We start from the raw sequence: 19,608 nt of genomic DNA, 5'->3' as shown, positions 1-19,608 counted from the left end.
GGACCCTTGAGAGCCCACAGCCGGCCGGCCTTCTCCACCGCTGTATCTCCAGCCCCTCCCAACAACTCACACAGGGGAAGTTCCTTCCATGTTTACAGAGTGAATGAATGAGCCATTTGTGCCTAAGTGCATTTGCATCAGGATTCTGCTGCTTGTAAGCGAGAGTCCTCATTTGATGCTGTCTATGTGTAAGGGATTCCTGAGGCCCACAGAACAGGAGGGCTGGAGCAGTTGCAGGAGAAAGGAAAGGCATCAGTGTCAACGCTAGAACATCCGAGACCCTGTGGGCTTCAGGAGGAGCAGCTCTTCCTCTGCCAGCCCAGCCTTCCCCAAGTTAGAAGTAGGACAATAGAGCAATCAAGACCCACTCTTACTCTTTGTTCTAGTCAAAGGAAGACTGTATGGTGGCAGACAGCATTCTGGGGGGCTTCATTCAAAGCCCAAAACTGGGAGGAAGCCAGAGGACATCTGAGGCTGTCCTTTTTCGGGGGCCACTTTGCATCCTGTTTTTCTCCTGACTGCCAGTTCTCCCCCTTGATACTCAAGAGAAGCCAGAGAAGGCCCAGGCAGGCAAGCTCCCGGGAGACTGCAGGGGTGCAGGGGCACCTGCCTGCCTGCCTGCAGCGCCCTGGCCTCCACTCTCTCCCCTCTGTTGCTCCCTGAGCCCCCAGAGGATTCCCAGCATCTGTCACCTGCTCTAAGCCATCCATCGACTCTGCAGCCACAGTGTTATTAGAAAACTGGACAAGAGATCCAGGTACCTTCTGTTCAGCTTACCCTGCAGTGTAAGCTCCTTGCTGTGGCCCACTGTGGGGGCTGGCACTGCCCACCTGCCTGGCCCCAGCTCCCACTGCTCTCCCCAGCATCCCCACTGGGCAGCCGTGCTGTTCTCTCTGCGCTTAGGATGCTCCCCTTCCTCTGGTCCCAAGGCACTTCTGAGTGTTTCCATCACTCCCAGTCATTAGGAGAATTCTTCCCCTCCCCTTCAGGTTTCAGTTCAATCCTAAAGTCCTGAGAAAGTCCCTGAGCCCTGGAACCCAACACTGTGTGTGCCAGATGCAGAGAAAGTGCTTGATAAACAAGGGTGGGAGAGGGAAAAGGAGGGAAGGGTAGAAAAGAAGGAAGGGGAGGAGGAAGGAAAGAGATTTCCAATTATCCTCACATAAGCATATTCATTGCAGAAAGGAAAACAGTAACCACAACAAAGATCATCCATTATCTTGACCCGAGGTTTTTCCTTGGGAAAGACGCAGATGACCACAAATTAGGAGGCTGAAAACCATCAAGATGCCAAAAAGAAGAGGAGAGAGAGAGAAAGAACAGCAGAAAAGAGGAAGAAGGCCAAGAAACAGCACTCTGATAGCTAGACCACGTCTCCACCAGGCTCTCTTCTGATCAAACAGCTGTGGCCCAGGAGAGGAAGATTCAGGAAGGGACCCCACTGTCCTCAGACTCTGAAGTCCCCAGTCTTGGAATGGAGCAGGAGGTGGAGGCAAACGGTGAGAACATGATCTTCCTGCAGCCAAATCAATTTCACCCTAGGACCTCAGCTCTGTAGGAACCACAGGGTAAAACTGGGGCTGTGTCCAGGGAAAAATGGTTTGAGGTTTTGCCTTTATTTTTGTGGCCAGGGAATGGTGGGCTACCTCTAGAGAACAATCAACCCAGACAGAAGTAGAGTAGGCGGAAAAGAACAGCAGTGCTGAGGGAGACCATGGTTCAGAGGGAAGGGAAACAGAGTGAGAGGGCTGAATTAGAAAGGCTGACGCCCCTTGGAAGGGCCTCTTAGAGGAAACAAGAGAGGAGGATGAGGAGAAGTGGAGAAAAGTGAGCTGCGGGCAGAAAAAGGCTGCAGGAGTCTGGTGATGGTGATGATGGTGGTAACAATGGTGATGGAGGTGGTGGTGATGGTGGTGGTGGTGGTGATGGTGCTAATAATAGTGATGGTGCTGGTGGTGATAGTGGTAAGGATGGTGATGGTGGTGGCAGTAGTGATGGTGGTAACAATGGTGATGGTGGTGATGGTGGTGGTGATGGTGATGATGGTGGTGATGGTGCTGATAATAGTGGTGGTGGTGGTGACGGTGGTGATGATGATGGTGATGATGGTGGTGATGGTGCTGATAATAGTGATGGTGGTAGTGGTGGTGGTGACGGTGGTGGTGGTGGTGATGATAACAGTGATGGTGCTGGTGGTGATGGTGGTGGTGGTGGTGATGGTGCTGGTGGTGCTGATAACAGTGATGGTGCTGGTGGTGATGGTGGTGGTGGTGGTGATGGTGCTGGTGGTGATGGTGATGGTAGTGGATGATGGTGCTAATAATAGTGATGGTGATAGTGGTAAGGATGGTGATGATGGTGGCAGTAGTGATGGTGGTAACAATGGTGATGGTGGTGATGGTGGTGGTGATGGTGATGATGGTGGTGATGGTGCTGATAATAGTGGTGGTGGTGGTGGTGGTGACGGTGGTGATGGTGGTGGTGATGATGGTGGTGATGGTGCTGATGATAATGATGGTGGTGGTAATAGTGATGGTGGTGGTAGTGATGATGGTGATGATGGCAGCAATGGTGCTGATGATGGTCACAATAGTGATGGTACTGGTGACTGCAGTGGTGATGATAGTGATGATAGTGATGGTGGTGATCATGGTCACAATGGTGATGGTGATGGTGACTGCAGTGGTGATGATAGTGATGGTGGTGATGATGGTGATCATGGTCACAATGGTGATGGTGATGGTGACTGCAGTGGTGATGATAGTGATGGTGGTGGTAGTGGTGATGATGGTGATGATGGTGCTGATGATAATGATGGTGGCGGCAGTAGTGATGGTGCTGGTAGTGGTGATGGCGGGGATGACAATAATAACACGAAGAGTTATCACATACCTAATTCAGGCCAGGCTCTGTGATTTGCCTGTATCATTTCATGTAATGCTCCCAACAACCAATGGGGCTCAAATGACCATCATCCCCATCATACTGCTTAGGAAAGCAAGCACAGAATCATAGTATGTCCTATACACCATCACACAGCTAATAGGTGGGAGAGCTAGAACTTACACCCAAGTTTGCTGGACTCCAGATTCCACACTCTTAGAAAATGACTGAGGACTAAGAAGGAGAAAAGAGAATGGAGCCTGCCCCAGCTGCCTTATTTTATATGATAACCTGTCCCTCCATTCCAGAGGGCACTGCCCACCCCCTTAGCCTGCTCCATGTTTTATTTAATCCACAGCACCTCTTCTCATACACTGCATAAGGTTCATGCTCATTAGGACAATAATCCATTGTCTGCACCCCGGCTCCCCACACTAGAAAGTAAACTTTATGGGGACACACACCTCAGCACGCATTTCTCGAGATCAGAAGAGCACCTGGCATAGAGTAACCAGGCAATCAATTTCGCTGAATGAGTGAATGGTGTTTTTTTTTTGGTTTCAGGTGTTTTTTTTGCCATGATAAGGAAAGGTTAAGCTATCCTGGCTCTGGGATCCTTTGATCTTGCTAAATGAATGAATGAGTATTCTTTGATTTCAGGCTAAGGCTGATCTAACAAGCTATGAGAAGAGAAAAATGAGTTAAGATTTCCTACTTTTGGGGCCCTTTGGACAATGGAAAATAAAGATATCCCTAAAACCCAAGGAGAAAACTAAGATTAGCATTAACATCTCTAAAATAAAGCTGTCTCCATCGTCTGAGAGAGGGGCAGAGAGAGAGAGAGGGAAAGAGAGAGAGAAAGAGAGAGAGAAAGAGAGAGAGAGAGAGAGAGAGACATTCTTGGCCAGGCACAAAGCAGTCTGCTGCCATATCCTTGGTCTCCATATGAGTTCCTCAGAACAACCTGTCTTCTGTCATTTAACAAACACGCATCCAGTCCCCACATCAGGCCAGAATTTTAAAGACCTGATTTCATTACTGCAGGAAACTCCAGCTCTGGGTTGAGCTGGGGCTATCAAGATGAACACTACCACCCTCAAGAAGTAAGAGTATGGTGGGAAAGATACTAGTTTATTCCTCAGTCTGGGATAACATTTTTAGTCAGAGTAAAGGGAAACCATCCAACTCCCAAGATGGTTAGAAGTTTTAAGGAACCAATCATTATTTTTGAGGGAAGAAGGTAATTTTAAACATGGAGGATACTTTGAGGATGGCTCACTGGTTCCCCCTGGTGGAGATTAATAGCAAGCGCATCACACAGCTTTTCAGCGGTAAGGAGGGGCTCAGCAGGTGTTCCAGTAGCCAAGGGCAAGTGGTCAGCTCAGTTTCCAGAGCCCAGGAAAGGCCTCATAGAGAACCAGGCTTTGCATTGGGCCTGGGGAAGAGCAGGGATTCGCCAGAAGGACAAAAGGAAAGAAAAGTCTAAGTAGAGGGATGCGAGTACCAAAATGTGAAATCCAAGCCTCATCTAGAAAACTCTAAGTAATTCATGGATTTACCAGATATTTAGGGCTTGAAGAGAAAATGTGAATGGTAAGACTTCAAGTAGGAGCCAAAACCCTGAGATGTTCTGCAATCCATGAGGAGGACTGTGTTCTTTAAGCCACTGGTAAGTTTTCATAGACTGCTTGAGCTCAGGAGTTCGAGACCAGCAGGAGCAACATGACCAACACTCCATCTCTACAAAAAATATGAAAAAAATTGCCAGGCATGGTGGCACATGCCTGCAGTCCTAGCTACCCAGGAGGCTGAGTAGGGGATCACTTGAGCCCAGGAGGTAGAAGTTGCAGTGAGCCAAGATTATGCCACTACACTCCAGCCTGGGCAACAGATCAAGACCCCATCTCAAAAAAATACATCTGTATTGAACTACTATTATGTGCTAGATAATGACCTTCACCCTGGGAATCAAATAGTGCACAGAAACAAGTATGATCCCTGCCCTCATCCAGCTTACAGTCTACTGGAAGAGAGAGGCATTCATTCAAAAAACAAATCGTGGCCATGCCTGTAATCCCGTCACTTTGGGAGGCTGAGGCAGGCGGATCACCTGAGGTTAGGAGTTCAAGATCAGCCTGGCCAACATGGTGAAACCCCATCTCTACTAAAAACACAAAAATTAGCCAGGTGTGGTGGCACGTGTCCCAGCTACTTGGGACGCTGAGGCAGGAGAATCGCTTGAACCTGGGAGGTGGAGGTTGCAGTGAGCTAAGATTGCACTACTGTACTCCAGCCTGGGCAACAGAGTTAGACTCTGTCTCAAAAAATAAACAAAAAAAAAAATCGCTCCCCAAGAAAGGTAAGTATTAAAATGTTTTAAGTGGCACCATTGCCTGCAGGAACAGCATGGGTGAAGTTCAGTGTTGAGGATCAGAGCTGGGTACTCAATCCTTTACTAAGAAGTCTGAATTGAGCTGACCTCAGCACTAAGTGTTGTAGGAATTGGGTAAAAATGGAGCACTTGGTCATTGCTTTCAAGGTCCTGGTGGCCCTAAGGCTGGCATCTGAGACAGGACATGGAAGACTGAGTCCTGGCAGCCTGGGAAGAGTCCAGAGGGAGGCTTACGTGGAGGCAGGGGGATCAGTGAGATCAGCGTAGGTTCAAACCATAGAGAGGCGTGGAATGAAAGTGCTGGCTGACCAAGCATGGGTCGCATGCCTGTAATCCTAGCACTTTAGGGGGCCGAAGCAGGATGACTGCTTGAACCCAGGATTTTGAGACCAGCTTGGGCAACGACATGACGAAACCCTGTCTCTACAAAAATTAGCCAGGTGCGGTGGCGTGCATCTGTAGTCCCAGCTACTGGGGAGGCTTACGTGGGATAATTGCTTGAGGTCAGAAGGTCAAGGCTGCAGTGAGCTATGATCACACCACTGAACTCCAACCCAGGTGGCAAAGCAAGACCCTGTCTCAAAAAAACTTAAAAACTGGCAGGCCAGGCACAGTGGCTCATACCTGTAATCCCAGCAATTTGAGAGGTCAAGGTAGGTGGGTCACCTGAGGTCAGGAGTTTGAGTCCAGCCTGGTCAACATAGTAAAACCCCACCTCTACTAAAAATACAAAAGTATTAGCTGGCTATGGTGGCACATGCCTGTAGGCCCAGCCACTCAGGAGGCTGAGGCAAGAGAATCACTTGAACCCAGGAAGCGGAGGTTGCAGTGAGCCAAGATCACGCCACTGCACTCCAGCCTGGGAGACAGAGAGACACTCCATCTCAAAAAAACAAAAAAAAAAGAAAGAAAAAAGAAAGTGGCCATTACCAGCATCTGCAAGATGATATGGAATAGAACAGGAATGAATTTACAACATCTTCTTTCATCATGCATAGAAAGGAGGAGTATTTTTCATGAAACATGCTACAATTGTGTATATGTGGCCACGTGTGTGTGCGTGTGTGTGTACCTATGTGTGTGGGGGGTGTCACAATATAAATTATAGTTGTACCGTGCATCTGGATCAAAAAAAATTTGAAAAAGATCAGCGTACCAGACCTCTCATGGTCTCACACAGCCCAGGATGTCATGAAAACATAACTATTCTACCCCCGCCAAGGCTGACATAAATGCCTCTCTCACGCAAACTAGAATCTCACTTTACTTTTAAGGATGCTGCCAAACTCAGTAGTAACTCTGTGATGAGACTGTGAATTCTGAAATTCACATTCACCTGCCTCGGCCTCCCAAAGTGCTGGGATTACAGGAATAAGCCACTGCGTCCAGCACATCTAAATGATTTTTAAGTGTACAATTCAGTGGCATTAAGTACATTCGCATTGTGGTGCAGTCATCACCACCATATGTCTGCAGAACTCTTCATTTTGCAAAACAGAAACTCTGTATCCATTAAACACATTAACTCCCCATTCCCCTAGCCTCAAATGCTCACTGTCAGGCATGGTGGGGGCTTACATGGGTACTAACTTTCTGGAAAGCAATATGACAATGCTCGCTATAATTCTTAAAATATGTAATTTTTTTTTTTTTTTGAGACAGAGTCTCGCTCTGTTGCCCAGGCTGGAATGCAGTGGTGTGATCTCAGCTCACTGCAACCTCCACCTCCCAAGTTCAAGTGGTTCTCCTGCCTCAGCCTCCCAAGTAGCTGAGATTACAGGCATGGGCCACCACATCTGGCTAATTTTTTTGTATTTTCAGTAGAGACGGGTTTTCACTATGTTGGCCAGGCTGGTCTCGAATTCCTGACCTCAGGTGATCTGCCCACCTTGGCCTCCCAAAGTGCTGGGATTACAGGCATGAGACACTGCATCCGGCCAAAATATGTAAATGTTTTGCTGCAACACCATCTCTATGAATTTACTCTAAAGGAACAGACACAGGGGTCCCCAAAGATAATACTCAGGGGTATTCACAGCATCGTTGCTTATGATAGGAAAACTACGGCTCTAACCCAAATTTCCAAAACTGGGAGACTGGTTGAATAAATGGTGTCAGTATTCAGGCATTAAAAATAAGAAGTGAATGCATTTATTGACAAAGGAAGATGTTTAGGATATAACACTGTAATTTGGTGCAATTTTTTTTTGAGACAATATCTCTCTGTGTCCCAGGCTAGAGTTCAGTGGTACCATCTCAGCTCACTGTAGCCTCGACATCCAGGGCTCAAGCAATCCTCTCACCACAGCCTCCCAAATAGCTAGAACTACAGGTGCATGCCACCACATCCGGCTAATTTTTTTTTTTTTTTCGGTAGAGGTAGAGTCTCGTTATGTTGCCTGAGCTGGTCTCAAACTCCTGGGTTCAAGCGATCCTCCCACCTTGGCCTCCCAAGGTGCTGGGATTACAGGTGTGAGCCACCATGCCTGGCCTCCAATTTTTTTTTAAGAGAGAAAACTGCCACCTGCTTCTCACTGTGGGTAAAGAGAGAAAGTCACCTTTGGAGCAGATTTTTATGTACTGAGTGACTGAGAGGCCCTCCCTGTCAACCACACTCATGTTAGGTGACTCAGTACCATTGTGCTAGAGGTAAAGAATAACATGACCTTTACAGCTCTTCAGTTCAGGAGCAATTTTGCTACCTTGGGAACATTTTGAAATATCTGGGGATATTTGACTTGGAGTCGGGGGATGTTACTGGTATCTCTTGGGCAAAGATCAGGGATGCTTCCAACCAAACATCCTTCAATGTATCAGACAGCCCCCAGTGCATGATCCATCCCCTACTTTTTGAGACAGGACCTTGCTCTGTCACCCAGGCAGGAGTGCAGCAGTGCGATCATGGTTCACTGCAGCCTCCGTGTCCCAGGCTCAAGCGATCCTCCAGCCTCAGCCTCCTGGGTAGCTGGGACTACAGGCATGTGCCACTACACATGGCAAATTTTTTTGGTATTTTTTTGTAGAGAGAGGGTTTCACCATGTTTCCCAGGCTGGTCTGGAATTCCTAAGCTCAAGAGAGCCACCTGCCTTGGCCTCCCAAAGTGCTGGGCTTACAGGCGTGAATCAGTGTGCCAGGTCACATGATCCCTTCTGATGATGACTGTGCCCCAAATCAGGCTCTGCCAGCAAGAAAAAATGCAAAAGGGCACACATGGAAGACTGGGCCAATGACCTGTTTCAAATATGTTCCGTGTTGTTCACCGCTGCCTCCTCAGCCCTGCTGGCACCCCATAGCCACTCAGATTAGAAGACTTCTCCGGGTCTAGCGCAATACTCAACAAATGTTTGTTGAATATTTCAGGTTGAATCAAGCAAAGGCATTCGTGAGCCTCCACCTGACTCTGCCAGATTGATGCTCAACAGTGACACCTTGTGGTGGGAACTGAAACCACCGTGCTGACGGCCACTGACACCGTGGCTGGTGTTTGCAGAGCCGCTCCCTTGGGATGGACCCGCCCCAGAATTTGCAGGAAAATCATGAGGCTAGAGAGAAGCAGGAAGCCTCAGGAAGAGGATATTTGCTGTTCTGCTAATAAAGACAAACAGGTATCTGAGCAATTAATGGAAAAGATACAGGAGGGATGACAATATAGTTGGCCCCCAAACTGATACAAGTTACAGAGGTTATTTTATTAGGCAAAAAAATAAAAAATAAAAATAAAAAAATTTTAAGGAATAAGTGTGGACAATTCTAATTCTATTTTTTTAAAGTACACATATACCCATTTGTCAGGAAAAATTATACCAAAATGACAACAGCAGTTACCTAGAGGGTGGGGCTTAGGGTAATTTTTTTAATCAGCTTTCTGGTTTATGTCACAATGAATGCATATTAATTAAGTTAAAAAAATAGAAGCTAGACATTGACCCAAAACGCAAAGGCAATTCAGCATATCTAAAGTAAAAAGACCCTGGTCTCCTATGCCTACTCACTATTTTCATATCTGGACTCTTAATTTTCCAGAACCAGCTACTCTAAACCTCAGTAGATCTTCCTTGGGCAAGAGTTCAAATCCAAGAGCTGCCCGTGTCTTCTGGCCTCCAAATCCCAGGCCCATGCTGCCTTCCTGTGAGCTGGATCTGCTCCTCAGGGTTGACGCTACCTCGTCCCAGCCTGCAGTGGCAGGCATGGAATGCCGAGGGACCGTGGCAACTGTGCTGGGGACAAGTCTCCATCCACACCCCCGACCCCAGGGCCTGCTCACCTGACATGTGGACATTCCTGAGGCAGGAGAGGGAGGCGTTGAGGCGGGCACATTCCTCCCGGTTGGCTCCGTATTTCTCGACGGTCGCGCACACCTGCTCATCCGACATCTCCAAGAGGTCCTCCAGGCTTAGCTGGCCAGGGGAGATTTCCTAGGTGAAGGGAGAAAGGATTGTCAACCGTGGGGCAGGAGTAGCGACTCCGCCTCCACGCTGCCCTCTAGTGGTGCCTAGAGAAGAACACGCCACTGTGTAAATGCTTTGTACGACAGTGGGGTCTCTGAATCTTGGGTTTGCCACTCATTAGCTAGATGACCTCTGACCGGTCGCTCAACCTCTCTGGGCCTCAGTTTACCTATCTATAAAGTGGGAATCCTAAGCGCCCATACTTGGCAAGGTAGCGCAGGTGCCTGGTGCTATTATAATTGCTACCCTGTATGGCATCAGCACTTTGCCTGTCTTTCCATCCAGCTTCCGCATGTTTAGAAGGCAGGACCCCATGCATGGGTTTTAGTGCCTCCTGCTCTGCAGGGACTCATCTAAAATCCCAGCACAGACTCAGAGCAAGCACAGTACAATGCAGATGGCCTGGTGGCTGGGCCCCACTCTCTCCTACCTCTCTTCTCTGGCTGCAGGGTCTAGGGCTCACACTGGTCTTCAGAAACCCTAATGGGAAAGGGGCTGAAAGTGCTCCATGCTGCAAATGAAACTAGGCCATTTTTGAGCGCCACAGGGCATGGCTTTGCATCCTAAGGCAAAGTGGAAGCGCTGGAGTATAGCGTGGAGTGGGGAAAAGGAATCGAGAAAAGGTAGGCTTCCCAAATTAATGTGTGGGCATTAATTAATTAATGTCCTAATACGGACACACCTCAAAATTTGTCAAGCGTCTATATTTATGCATCTATATATGTATGTATATATGTCTTCTTTCCTCATGTAGAACTTAATATTCAACATTTTAACATATACTATCATTACTTAAATAAGGATTTATTTTTTATTTTTTATTTTTTATTTTTTAGAGTCTTGCTCTCGTCACCTAGGCTAGAGTACAATGGTGTGATCTTGGCTCCCTGCAACCTCTATCTCCCAGGTTCAAGTGATTCTCCTGCCTCCATGTAGCTGGGATTACAGGCACGCACCACCACACCTGGCTAATTTTTGTATTTTTAGTAGAGACAGGGGTTTCACCGTGTTGGCCAGGCTGCTCTTGAACTCCTGACCTCAGGCAATCCACCCACCTCAGCTTCCCAAAGTAAATAAGGGTTTTAAATATCTATGGATGGCCGGGTGCAGTGGCTCACGCTTGTAATTCCAACACTTTGGGAGACCAAGACGGGCAGATCACCTGAGGTCACGAGTTCAAGACCAGCCTGGCTAACATGATGAAACCCTGTCTCTACTAAAAATATAAAAATTAGCAGGGCATGGTGGCATGCCTGTAATCCCAGCTACTCGAGAGGCTGAGGAAGGAGAATTGCTTGAACCCACCTCCAACCTTGGGAGGTGGAGGTTGCAGTGAGCCAAAATTGCACCACTGCACTCCAGCCTGGGCGACAGTACGAAACTCTGTCTCAAAAAAAAAAAAAAGGATTATTTATATATCTCTATCTACATATGGTGATTCTAGGGCAGTATTGTGGAATACATCCGCCCTCTTACGGTCAGGTTTGTGTATTACAACAATATAAATCTCCCACATTAAACTGATAGCCAGAAAGAAGAAAACTCTCAGCACAAAAATTCTCTTCAAAAAAGTGAGCTATGAGCCAAAAGCCAAAACCCAATCAGTGCCTTGTCAACTCACCAGGGCAGGCAGTGGAGTCACTTAGAGGCTTTCTCAAATAGGGACACATTGCAGGTGAGTCCCTTTAAGAAGGGTGACGAACAAGGATCTGTTTCTGGTTATTATTTTTTTTAATAGAGACAGGGTCTCACTCTGTCACCCAGGCTGGGGTGCAGTGGCACCATCATATCTCACTGTAGCCTCAAACTCCTGGGTTCAAGCAACCCTCCCACCTCAGACTCCTGAATAGCTGGAACTACAGGCATGTGCCACCATGCCTAGCTAATTTTTAAATTTTTTAGAGAGATGGGATCTCACTGTGTTGTCCAGGTTGGTCTCGAATCCCTGGCCTCAAGTGATCCTCCCACCTCAGTTTCCCAAAGTGTTGAGATTACGGACATGAGCCACTGCACCCAGCCCAGGATCTGAAGGACAGAATGACTCATGTTTGGAGGGGATGATTTGCGACATAAAAGAATTCTCCTCTTTGCTTCAGGATTCACTTGTGCATTTTAATCTTATGATTTACATATGTATATATTTCAATTTACTCTAAAGTTTAAGATCACAAAAAAATCATAAAAGTAACATTTTTATAACATCAAAAATGGAGAAAGCCTTAACAAACCTGGGCCAAAAGAGCAGATGCACCTGTTTGATAATAATTGAAATAATAATAATAATAATAGCTGAAATGGATGGAACACTGTTTTAAGGTTTGCGATAGATTTCCTTTTAATATCACAAAAATAGGCACTTTTATCATCACCATTTACAGACTAGGACAGTAAAATTCAGAGAGGTTAGACCACTTGTCTAAGGTCACACAGCAGGTAATTGGTGGAGCCAGGATTCTAACCCAGATGTTTCACTTTGGAGCTTTCTCCATACTTTGGACCCTTCACAGAATGGGGACCTCTGGTGGACACATACCTGAACTGCAGACAGAGCAGAAACCCCCGCTCTTCTCCCGCCCACTCCCTGGGTGGTGATGCTCACTAAGGCAAGAACTGAAACTCAGGTACCTGCAGGCCAGGTAAATGTAAATAAGCAAATGGCTGCCAGACAGGAGCTCAGTTCAGCGTCGTCAACATATCTGATTTTGTAAGTGAAGCCAGAGATCTAGGCTTTTTAGGCAGACTCTTTTGGTTTTTAAGTATTGGCTCAAAATAAATGTCCCGACATCATATTAGCCAAACAACAAAAAAAAATGTCTGTATATCAGATCCACCAGTTTTCAACCCCTGGTCTGGACTCATTTCTGCCTTATTTGCCCCCACAAATGGCACTTGATAAATAAATGATCCCAAAGCCTCTGAAAAAAAAAATGCCCTGGGCCATACAAATAAAACACTGTCTATCCTTATACAGGACCATTCATTCTCAAGATATTTGCAAGAAACTGATCTGGGCTCTCTGGCCATCCTGGGAATGAAATAAGGAAATATGGAATTGTGCATGGTCTGATGTACATTTGCAAGATGGGGTGGGGTGAAGGCCTGGAGGAATGGTGGGGGTGATGTTGCAGCTAACTCGGGATTCTTAGATCTGGTAGGGCTGGGTGAGATTCTTGTCCCTGCAGCCAAGGTCTAAAAAAGACAGGAAGCAGGCCGGGCGCGGTGGCTCATGCCTGTAATCCCAGCACTTTGGGAGGCCGAGGTGGGCAGATCACAAGGTCAGGAGTTCGAGACCAGCCTGACCAACATGGTGAAACCCCATCTCTACTAAACATACAAAAATTAGCCTGCTGTGGTGGCAGGCGCCTGTAATCCCAGTTACTCAGGAGGCTGAGGCAGGAGAATCACTTGAACCTGGGAAGGGGAGATTGCAGTGAGCCAAGATCATGCCATTGCACTCCAGCCTGGGTGACAGAGAGAGACTCTGTCTCAAAGAAAAAAAAAAAAAAAGGAAGCCTCTTCAAGGCAGGAAGCAGGGAGTGCCTTGAGAGAGGACTCTCGGTTTCACTGACAGGGGGGTAACTCCTCTTCTGCCCACATCAGGGAGGCCCAAGCAACAGGAAAACAAGGCTAAGGCTAAGGCACAGTGCTTCCAACCTAAGGCCTTGCTGTCCATCCGGGCTGGACATGCTGCTAGCCTCATCCACTCACCATCTACACAAGTCACATAGCTCTGAGCCTGTTTTCCACTCTGTACAATGGGGATAACAGTCACACCTACTCAAAAGGTCATTGTGAGGAGGCTGAACGGTCTCAGCAGTTGAGATCCTAAGTGCAAAGCCCTTAGCGCAATGCCTGGCTTGACAGATGCAGTGGTGTCCGCTGGTTTTATATATTAGGTTTGGTTTTATTTATTAGGTTTGGCTTGGCCCCGTCACTGCATATGGGTCAGTCTCTGGGTCTCGCTATCCTTAAGATGTTAAGGACGTGGTCCAATCTTTAAGAGTGGACACGAGACGTCAGATGCTCACAACAGTAATAGGCTAGCATCTGCCGAGGGCTACTTGGTGCCAGACTACGAGCTGAACTTTTTTTTTTTTTTTTTTTGAGACAGAGTCTTGCTCTGTCACCCAGGCTGGAGTGCAGTGGCGTGATCCCAGCTCACTGCAGTGTCTCCTCCCGGGTTCAAGCAATTCCTCTGCCTCAGCCTCCCGAGTAGCTGGGACTACAGGTGTGCACCATCACACCCAGCTAACTTTTTTATTTTTAGTAGAGATGAGGTTTCGCCATGTTGGCTGGGCTGGTGTCAAACTCCTGACCCTCGAGTGATTCAACCACTTCAGCCTCCCAAAGTGCCAGGATTACAGGCATTAGCTACTGCGCCTAGTCTTTTTTCTTTCTTTCTTTTGAGACAGGGTCTCACTCTGTCACCCAGGCTGGAGTGCAGTGGCATGATCACGGCTCACTGTAGCTGCAACCTCCTGGGCTCAGCTGATCCTCCTGCCTCAGCCTCCCAAGTAGCTGGGACCACAGGCATGCACCACCACACCTGGCTAATTTTTGTATTTTTTGTAGAGATGGAGTTTCACCATGTTGCCCAGGCTGGTCCTGAACCCCTGTGCTCCAGCAATCGGCTGCTTTGGCATCCCAAAGTGCTGGGATTACAGGCATGAACCACTGTGCCCAGCTGAGTTGACATTTTATAAAAATCATCTCATTCTATAATGTCGGCTATATAAGAAGAGAGGACAATCATCATGCCCATTTCACAGATGAGAATATTAATGCTGAAAGACAGTATTGTCCAACATGGCAGCCATGGGCCCCATTAATTAATGTTAAATACAATTCAAAATTCAGTTCCTGACTCACATGTCCTCACCACAAGTGGCTATCACATCCAACAGCACAGATAGAAAATATTTCCATCATTTGACCAGGCGCGGTGGCTCATGCCTATAATCCCAGCACTTTGGGAGGCCGAGTTGGGCAGATCGCCTGAGGTCAGGAGTTCGAGACCAGACCAGCCTGGCCAACATGGCAAAACCCGTCTCTACTAAAAATACAAAAATGAACTGGGCGTGGTGGCACATGCCTGTAATCACAACTACTCAGGAAGCTGAGGCAGCAGAATCTCTTGAACCCAGGAGGTGGAGGTTGCAGTGAGCTGAGATTGGCACCACTGCACTCCAGCCTGCATGACGGGAGCGAGACTCCATTTCAAAAAAGAAAAAGAAAGTATTTCCATCATAGCAGAAAGTTCCACTGGACAGCACTGGACTAAGAAGTGAAGTGATTTGGCCAAGATGACTCTATTAATATGTGGCAGAGCTGAAGGGTTCTGGCTGACTCTGGAAGCACACTCTCGATGGCCCCATTCAGACAGCACCAGCGACCCTGAATGCTTTCATCCAGCACATGTTGATTGAGAGCCTGCTCTGTGCCAGAGACTGTGCTGGGCACAGCCAGAAACCTGTGTCCCAAGAGCAATCCAGGGGGCAGCTGCTGGCCAGTAAGGGGCAAGGGAACACAGGAACCCCAGGTCACCTCCAGGACTTCCTTGCGCACGTCAACGATCCGGAACCAGTGCCGCAGCTGGGGGAAGCCGTCCAGCTCGGCGTTGCGCTCCTGCAAGGCCACCTTCTTTTTGCAGGACAGCTGCCGGCTGAAGTACTTCACCAGCTTGCTCTGTGGAGACACAGACCAGGACAGAGGACACATCTCAGAGGTGCTGACACAAGGAAGAGAGGCCAGAATCCCCTACGAACCCCCAGCCTAAGCCCAGCCGACTCTGCATTTTAAAAACTGGTTCTGCCACAGTGAGACCCAGTTTGGCACCCATCTGTCCACCTCGTCAGTGAAGAGGTCAAGCAGGAGGCTCTAGCATCTTGCTTGGGGTTGGGGGAGGTGGCACACTTTGGCACCAATTCAGTAGAGGGCGTTTTGATTGCATCCATGGACGCCTGAATTGCATACACCCTTTGGGTTTTTTTTTTGTTTTCTTTTGTTTTGAATGCAGTTTCACTCTTTCACCCAGCCCGGAGTGCAGTGGCGTAATCTTGGCTCACTGCAAACTCCACCTCCCAAGTTCAAGCAATTCTCCCACCTTAGCCTCATGAGTAGCTGGAATTACAGGCACGTACCACCACGCACAGCTAATTTTTGTATTTGTAGTAGAGATGGAGTTTCACCACATTGGCCAGACTGGTCTTGAACTCATGACCTCAGATGATCCACCCACCTCAGCCTCTCAAAGTGCTGGGATTACAGGCGTGAGCCACCACACCCAGCCCACACACGTCCTTTGATCCAATAATTCCACTTGCAGGAATTCCTCCTCTGATAGACACCCATCCTGCGCAGAATGACTATTCAAGCCTACCTCCTTAGAGTTCTGTTTGCAATAGCAAAGGACTGCAAGCATTCTGAGAGCCCGTCAGTAGGAGACTCATTACATAAACAACGCTACAGCCGCACAAAGAAACTTACGCAGCTCTAAAACCAAACCACGAAGCATGCGCTGTACTGACACAGAACGGTCTCCAGGGTACGCTGATAAATAAAAATAAATACTCTCCCATTCACAGGGAAAACGTTTCCCTGTATATATCTTTGTAAATGTAGAAATTCTGTCCACGGGGACCTCCAATTCTTTAGGGGAGGGAAGAGGAAGGGTTGGAAAAAAGGGTGTGGGAAAACTTTTTATTTAAACTCGTTTGTGCTATTTGAATTTTAAGTCCTACAAGAGCATTCAAAAATTAACTCTTTTAAAATGAGATAGACCTGAACCCAGGCTTCTGGAGGGAAGCCTCCAGAGACATGAGAAAAAGTTTTTTATGGCTGGTTTTGTAAAAACTCACATTATTAGCCAATGGAAGGCAATACTTGCGTGTCCAAGCAGGGAAAACGATTTGGAAGAATAAGCTCCAGGCTTCTGACTTGAGTTAAGTACTTCTTTATACACATTTTTTGCATGCATTCAGTAGTTACCTGAGGTATAATATATTATCATCTTTTTTTTTTTTTTTAACAGACAAGGTCTCACTCTGTTGCCCAGGCTGGAGTGCAGTGGTGTAATCAGAGCTCACTGTAGCCTCGAACTCCCTGGCTCAAGAGATCCTCCTGCCTCAGCCGCCCGAGTAGCTAGGATGACAGGTGAGTGCCACCAAACCCGGCCTATATTATCATCTTTGTAATTTAAAATGTATTTAATAAAGATAATTAAATAAAACAAAATTAGAATTCGGTATGGAGATGTCTGTGGCATTTCAAAACACAATCGACCACTTACCAAGAACAAAGTCTGAATTCTAGGATCAGAAATTCAGAGGGACAGGTGCCATGGTTCACACTTGTAACCCCAGCCGTTGTGGAGGCCCAGGCGGGAGGATTGCTTGAGCCCAGGAGTTTGAGACCAGCCTAGGCAATACGGTTAAATCCTGTCTTTACCAAAAAAAAAAAAAAAAAAAAAGTCCTCATTGAGGAGGTTGAGGTGGGAGAATCGCCCAAGCCCAGGAGGTGGAGGCTACAGTGAGCCATGATCACGCCATGCACTCAAGGCTAGCTGCAGAGTGAGACCCTCACTCAGAACAAAACTAAACTAAACTTGGAGCCTGGGATGGTCGTCATGGGCTTTTGTTGCTTTTGCTACCTGGTCTCCATTTCCCTTTTTACTGAAAGGAACATGTCAACTTTCTTTCAAGGAGCCTCCTTCTTTGACCCGCAGTCCATGTGGCAGAGGTGAAGCTGTTCCCATCGCATCACCCTACCCCAGCTGCAGGGTGGGCACGTGACCCAGGCCCTGCCAAACGTCCGTATTTGGGTCAAGAACAACAAAGGATCCAGCTGGGCCACTGAGAACCCACCAGGACCTCTTCTGAGCTCAGGACATAGACTTTCCTCCCCGCCAGGGTTGCCAGGTGGTGTCATGGAAGACAGGAGCTGCCTAGGCCATTGTCCCTGCTGCCATCTGGGAGCCTCCTGACACTGAAGCCCATTTGGAAGACAGCAGGGCCAAGAGATGGAGTCACGTTCCCAGCCACACCCATCATGTCAGCCCCAGCAGTGAGCATAGAAACCAGATATCCTTGGACTCTGAAGTGATGTGCACCAATAAATTCTCTTCTTTTGCTTAAGCTTCTTTTGCTTAAGGTTTCTGTCGCTAAAGCCTCCTGACTCATAGGGAAATCAAAGAACATGGAGCCCACCTCCTTGAGGGAGTCTTGGCATCCCTGGTATATGGGTTTCCTGTGGCTGCTGTATTGAATAACCACATATTAAGTGGCTAAAAACAACACAAACACACTGATCTTGCAGTTCTGGAGATCAAAAGTCCTAGATCAGGCTCACGGGGCTGAAGTCAAGGCGTCTACAGGGCTGGTTCCCCCCAGAGGCTCCAGGCAAGAATCAGTTTCCTGTCCTTTTCAGTGATCAGAGGCTGCCCACATGCGTTGGCTTCTGGCCCCCTCCCCACATCACTCCAACCTCTTCCTCCATCACCACATGTCCTGCTACTGCCTCTTACCGTCCTGCTTTCCTCTTATACAGACCCTTGCAATGAAATGGGGGCCCACCCAGACAACCCAGGACAATCTCCCCATCTCAAGATCCTTAGCTTATATCTGCAAAGTCCTTTTTGCCGTGTATGGCCATATAGTCACAACTTCTGGGGATCAGGAGGTGGAAATGACTGGGGGACTGTTATTCAGCCCACCATAACTGTGCAATTACCTAGGCAGGTGGTTCAACTCTACCTGGCTTGCAAAATATTTACTGAACCCCTGCCATGGGGCAAGAATGTACCAGGGTGGTGAGATTCAGATAAGGAATCAGAGATGACTCTGAGGCCCTCAGGGCTGGGGTGCAGTAGCAGAGAAAGATGAGCAAGCCGATCAGTGCTGGTGAGGGTTAAAGGTCATGACTAAAGGTCACAAAAGTACACAATAGGCCTGGGAGATAAAACCAGCTCCTGGGTAGACTCTCACCATGAACATATATTTTAGGCCTACTCAGTACTTGCTGTTTATTAGAATTAGCTGATAACTTTAAAAAAAATAAGAATATTTCACATATAGCAGGCACAGTGGCTCACACCTATAATCCCGGCACTTTGGGAGGTCAAGAAGGGAGGATCACTGGAGCCCAAGAGTATAAGACCAGCCTGGGCAACATGGCAAAACCCCATCTCTACGAAAAAATTTTAAAAATTAGCCAGGCATGGTGGCACATGCCTGTAGTCCTAGCTACTCAGGGGGCTCAGGTGAGAGGACCAGTTGAGCCCAGAAGGAAGAGGCTGTGGTGAGCCATGATCGAGCCGCTGCACTCCAGCCTGGGGTGACACAGCAAGACCCTGTCTCCAAAAAAAAAAAAAATTCACATAAAATCCTAATTTCTAGCTTCTCTTGAAGAATCTGCTAATCTGGTCACATGAGCCTAAGTCCCAGGCTGGAAAGCCTGCAATGATCAAGAACAGCCAGTGCTCCCTTAGATGGGGAGTGTACCATTAGCTAACCACAGTCCTTACCACTCCCTATTGTAGCCCTGCCTCTGAGGCCAGGTGTGACCTGCCACTTATCAAAAACTTGTACTGGCCAGGGGCTTATGCACTGGCCAGTGGCTTATGCCTGCAATCCCAGCACTTTGGGAGGCTGAGGCAGGCAGATCACTTGAGGCCAGGAGTTCGAGACCAGCCAGGCCAACAAAGCGAAAGCCCATCTCTACTAAAAATACAAAAATCACTTGGGCGTGGTGGCACACACCTGTAATTCTAGCTACTCAGAAGGTTGAGACAGGAGAATTGCTTGAACCCAGGAGGCAGAGGTTGCAGTGAGCCAAGATGGCGTCACTGCACTCCAGCCTGGGTGAAAGAACAAGACTCTGCCTTAAAG

The 19,608-nt window shown here is 47.7% G+C and overlaps 1 protein-coding gene across 2 annotated transcripts in view; it reads right to left on the bottom strand.

Annotated features, from left to right (window-relative positions):
* KSR2 (kinase suppressor of ras 2) overlaps positions 1 to 19,608 on the bottom strand; it is a 517,853-nt gene that overhangs the window by 392,399 nt on the left and 105,846 nt on the right. For both annotated transcript variants that reach the window (XM_064379757.1, XM_064379758.1), the window contains exons 2-3: positions 15,269 to 15,409; positions 9,541 to 9,691 (exon numbers count right to left, since the gene is read on the bottom strand). In XM_064379757.1, coding sequence (XP_064235827.1) covers positions 9,541 to 9,691; positions 15,269 to 15,409 — 292 coding nt within the window. The remainder of the gene's footprint in view (positions 1 to 9,540; positions 9,692 to 15,268; positions 15,410 to 19,608) is intronic.

Source organism: Aotus nancymaae, unplaced genomic scaffold, assembly GCF_030222135.1.
Source record: "Aotus nancymaae isolate 86718 unplaced genomic scaffold, 86718_ANA_hifiasm-v0.15.2.pri h1tg000021l, whole genome shotgun sequence".
NCBI classification, from domain to species: Eukaryota; Metazoa; Chordata; class Mammalia; order Primates; family Aotidae; genus Aotus; species Aotus nancymaae.
Note: the sequence above shows the minus strand (reverse complement) of the source record. Positions and strands in the feature narration are given on the sequence as shown.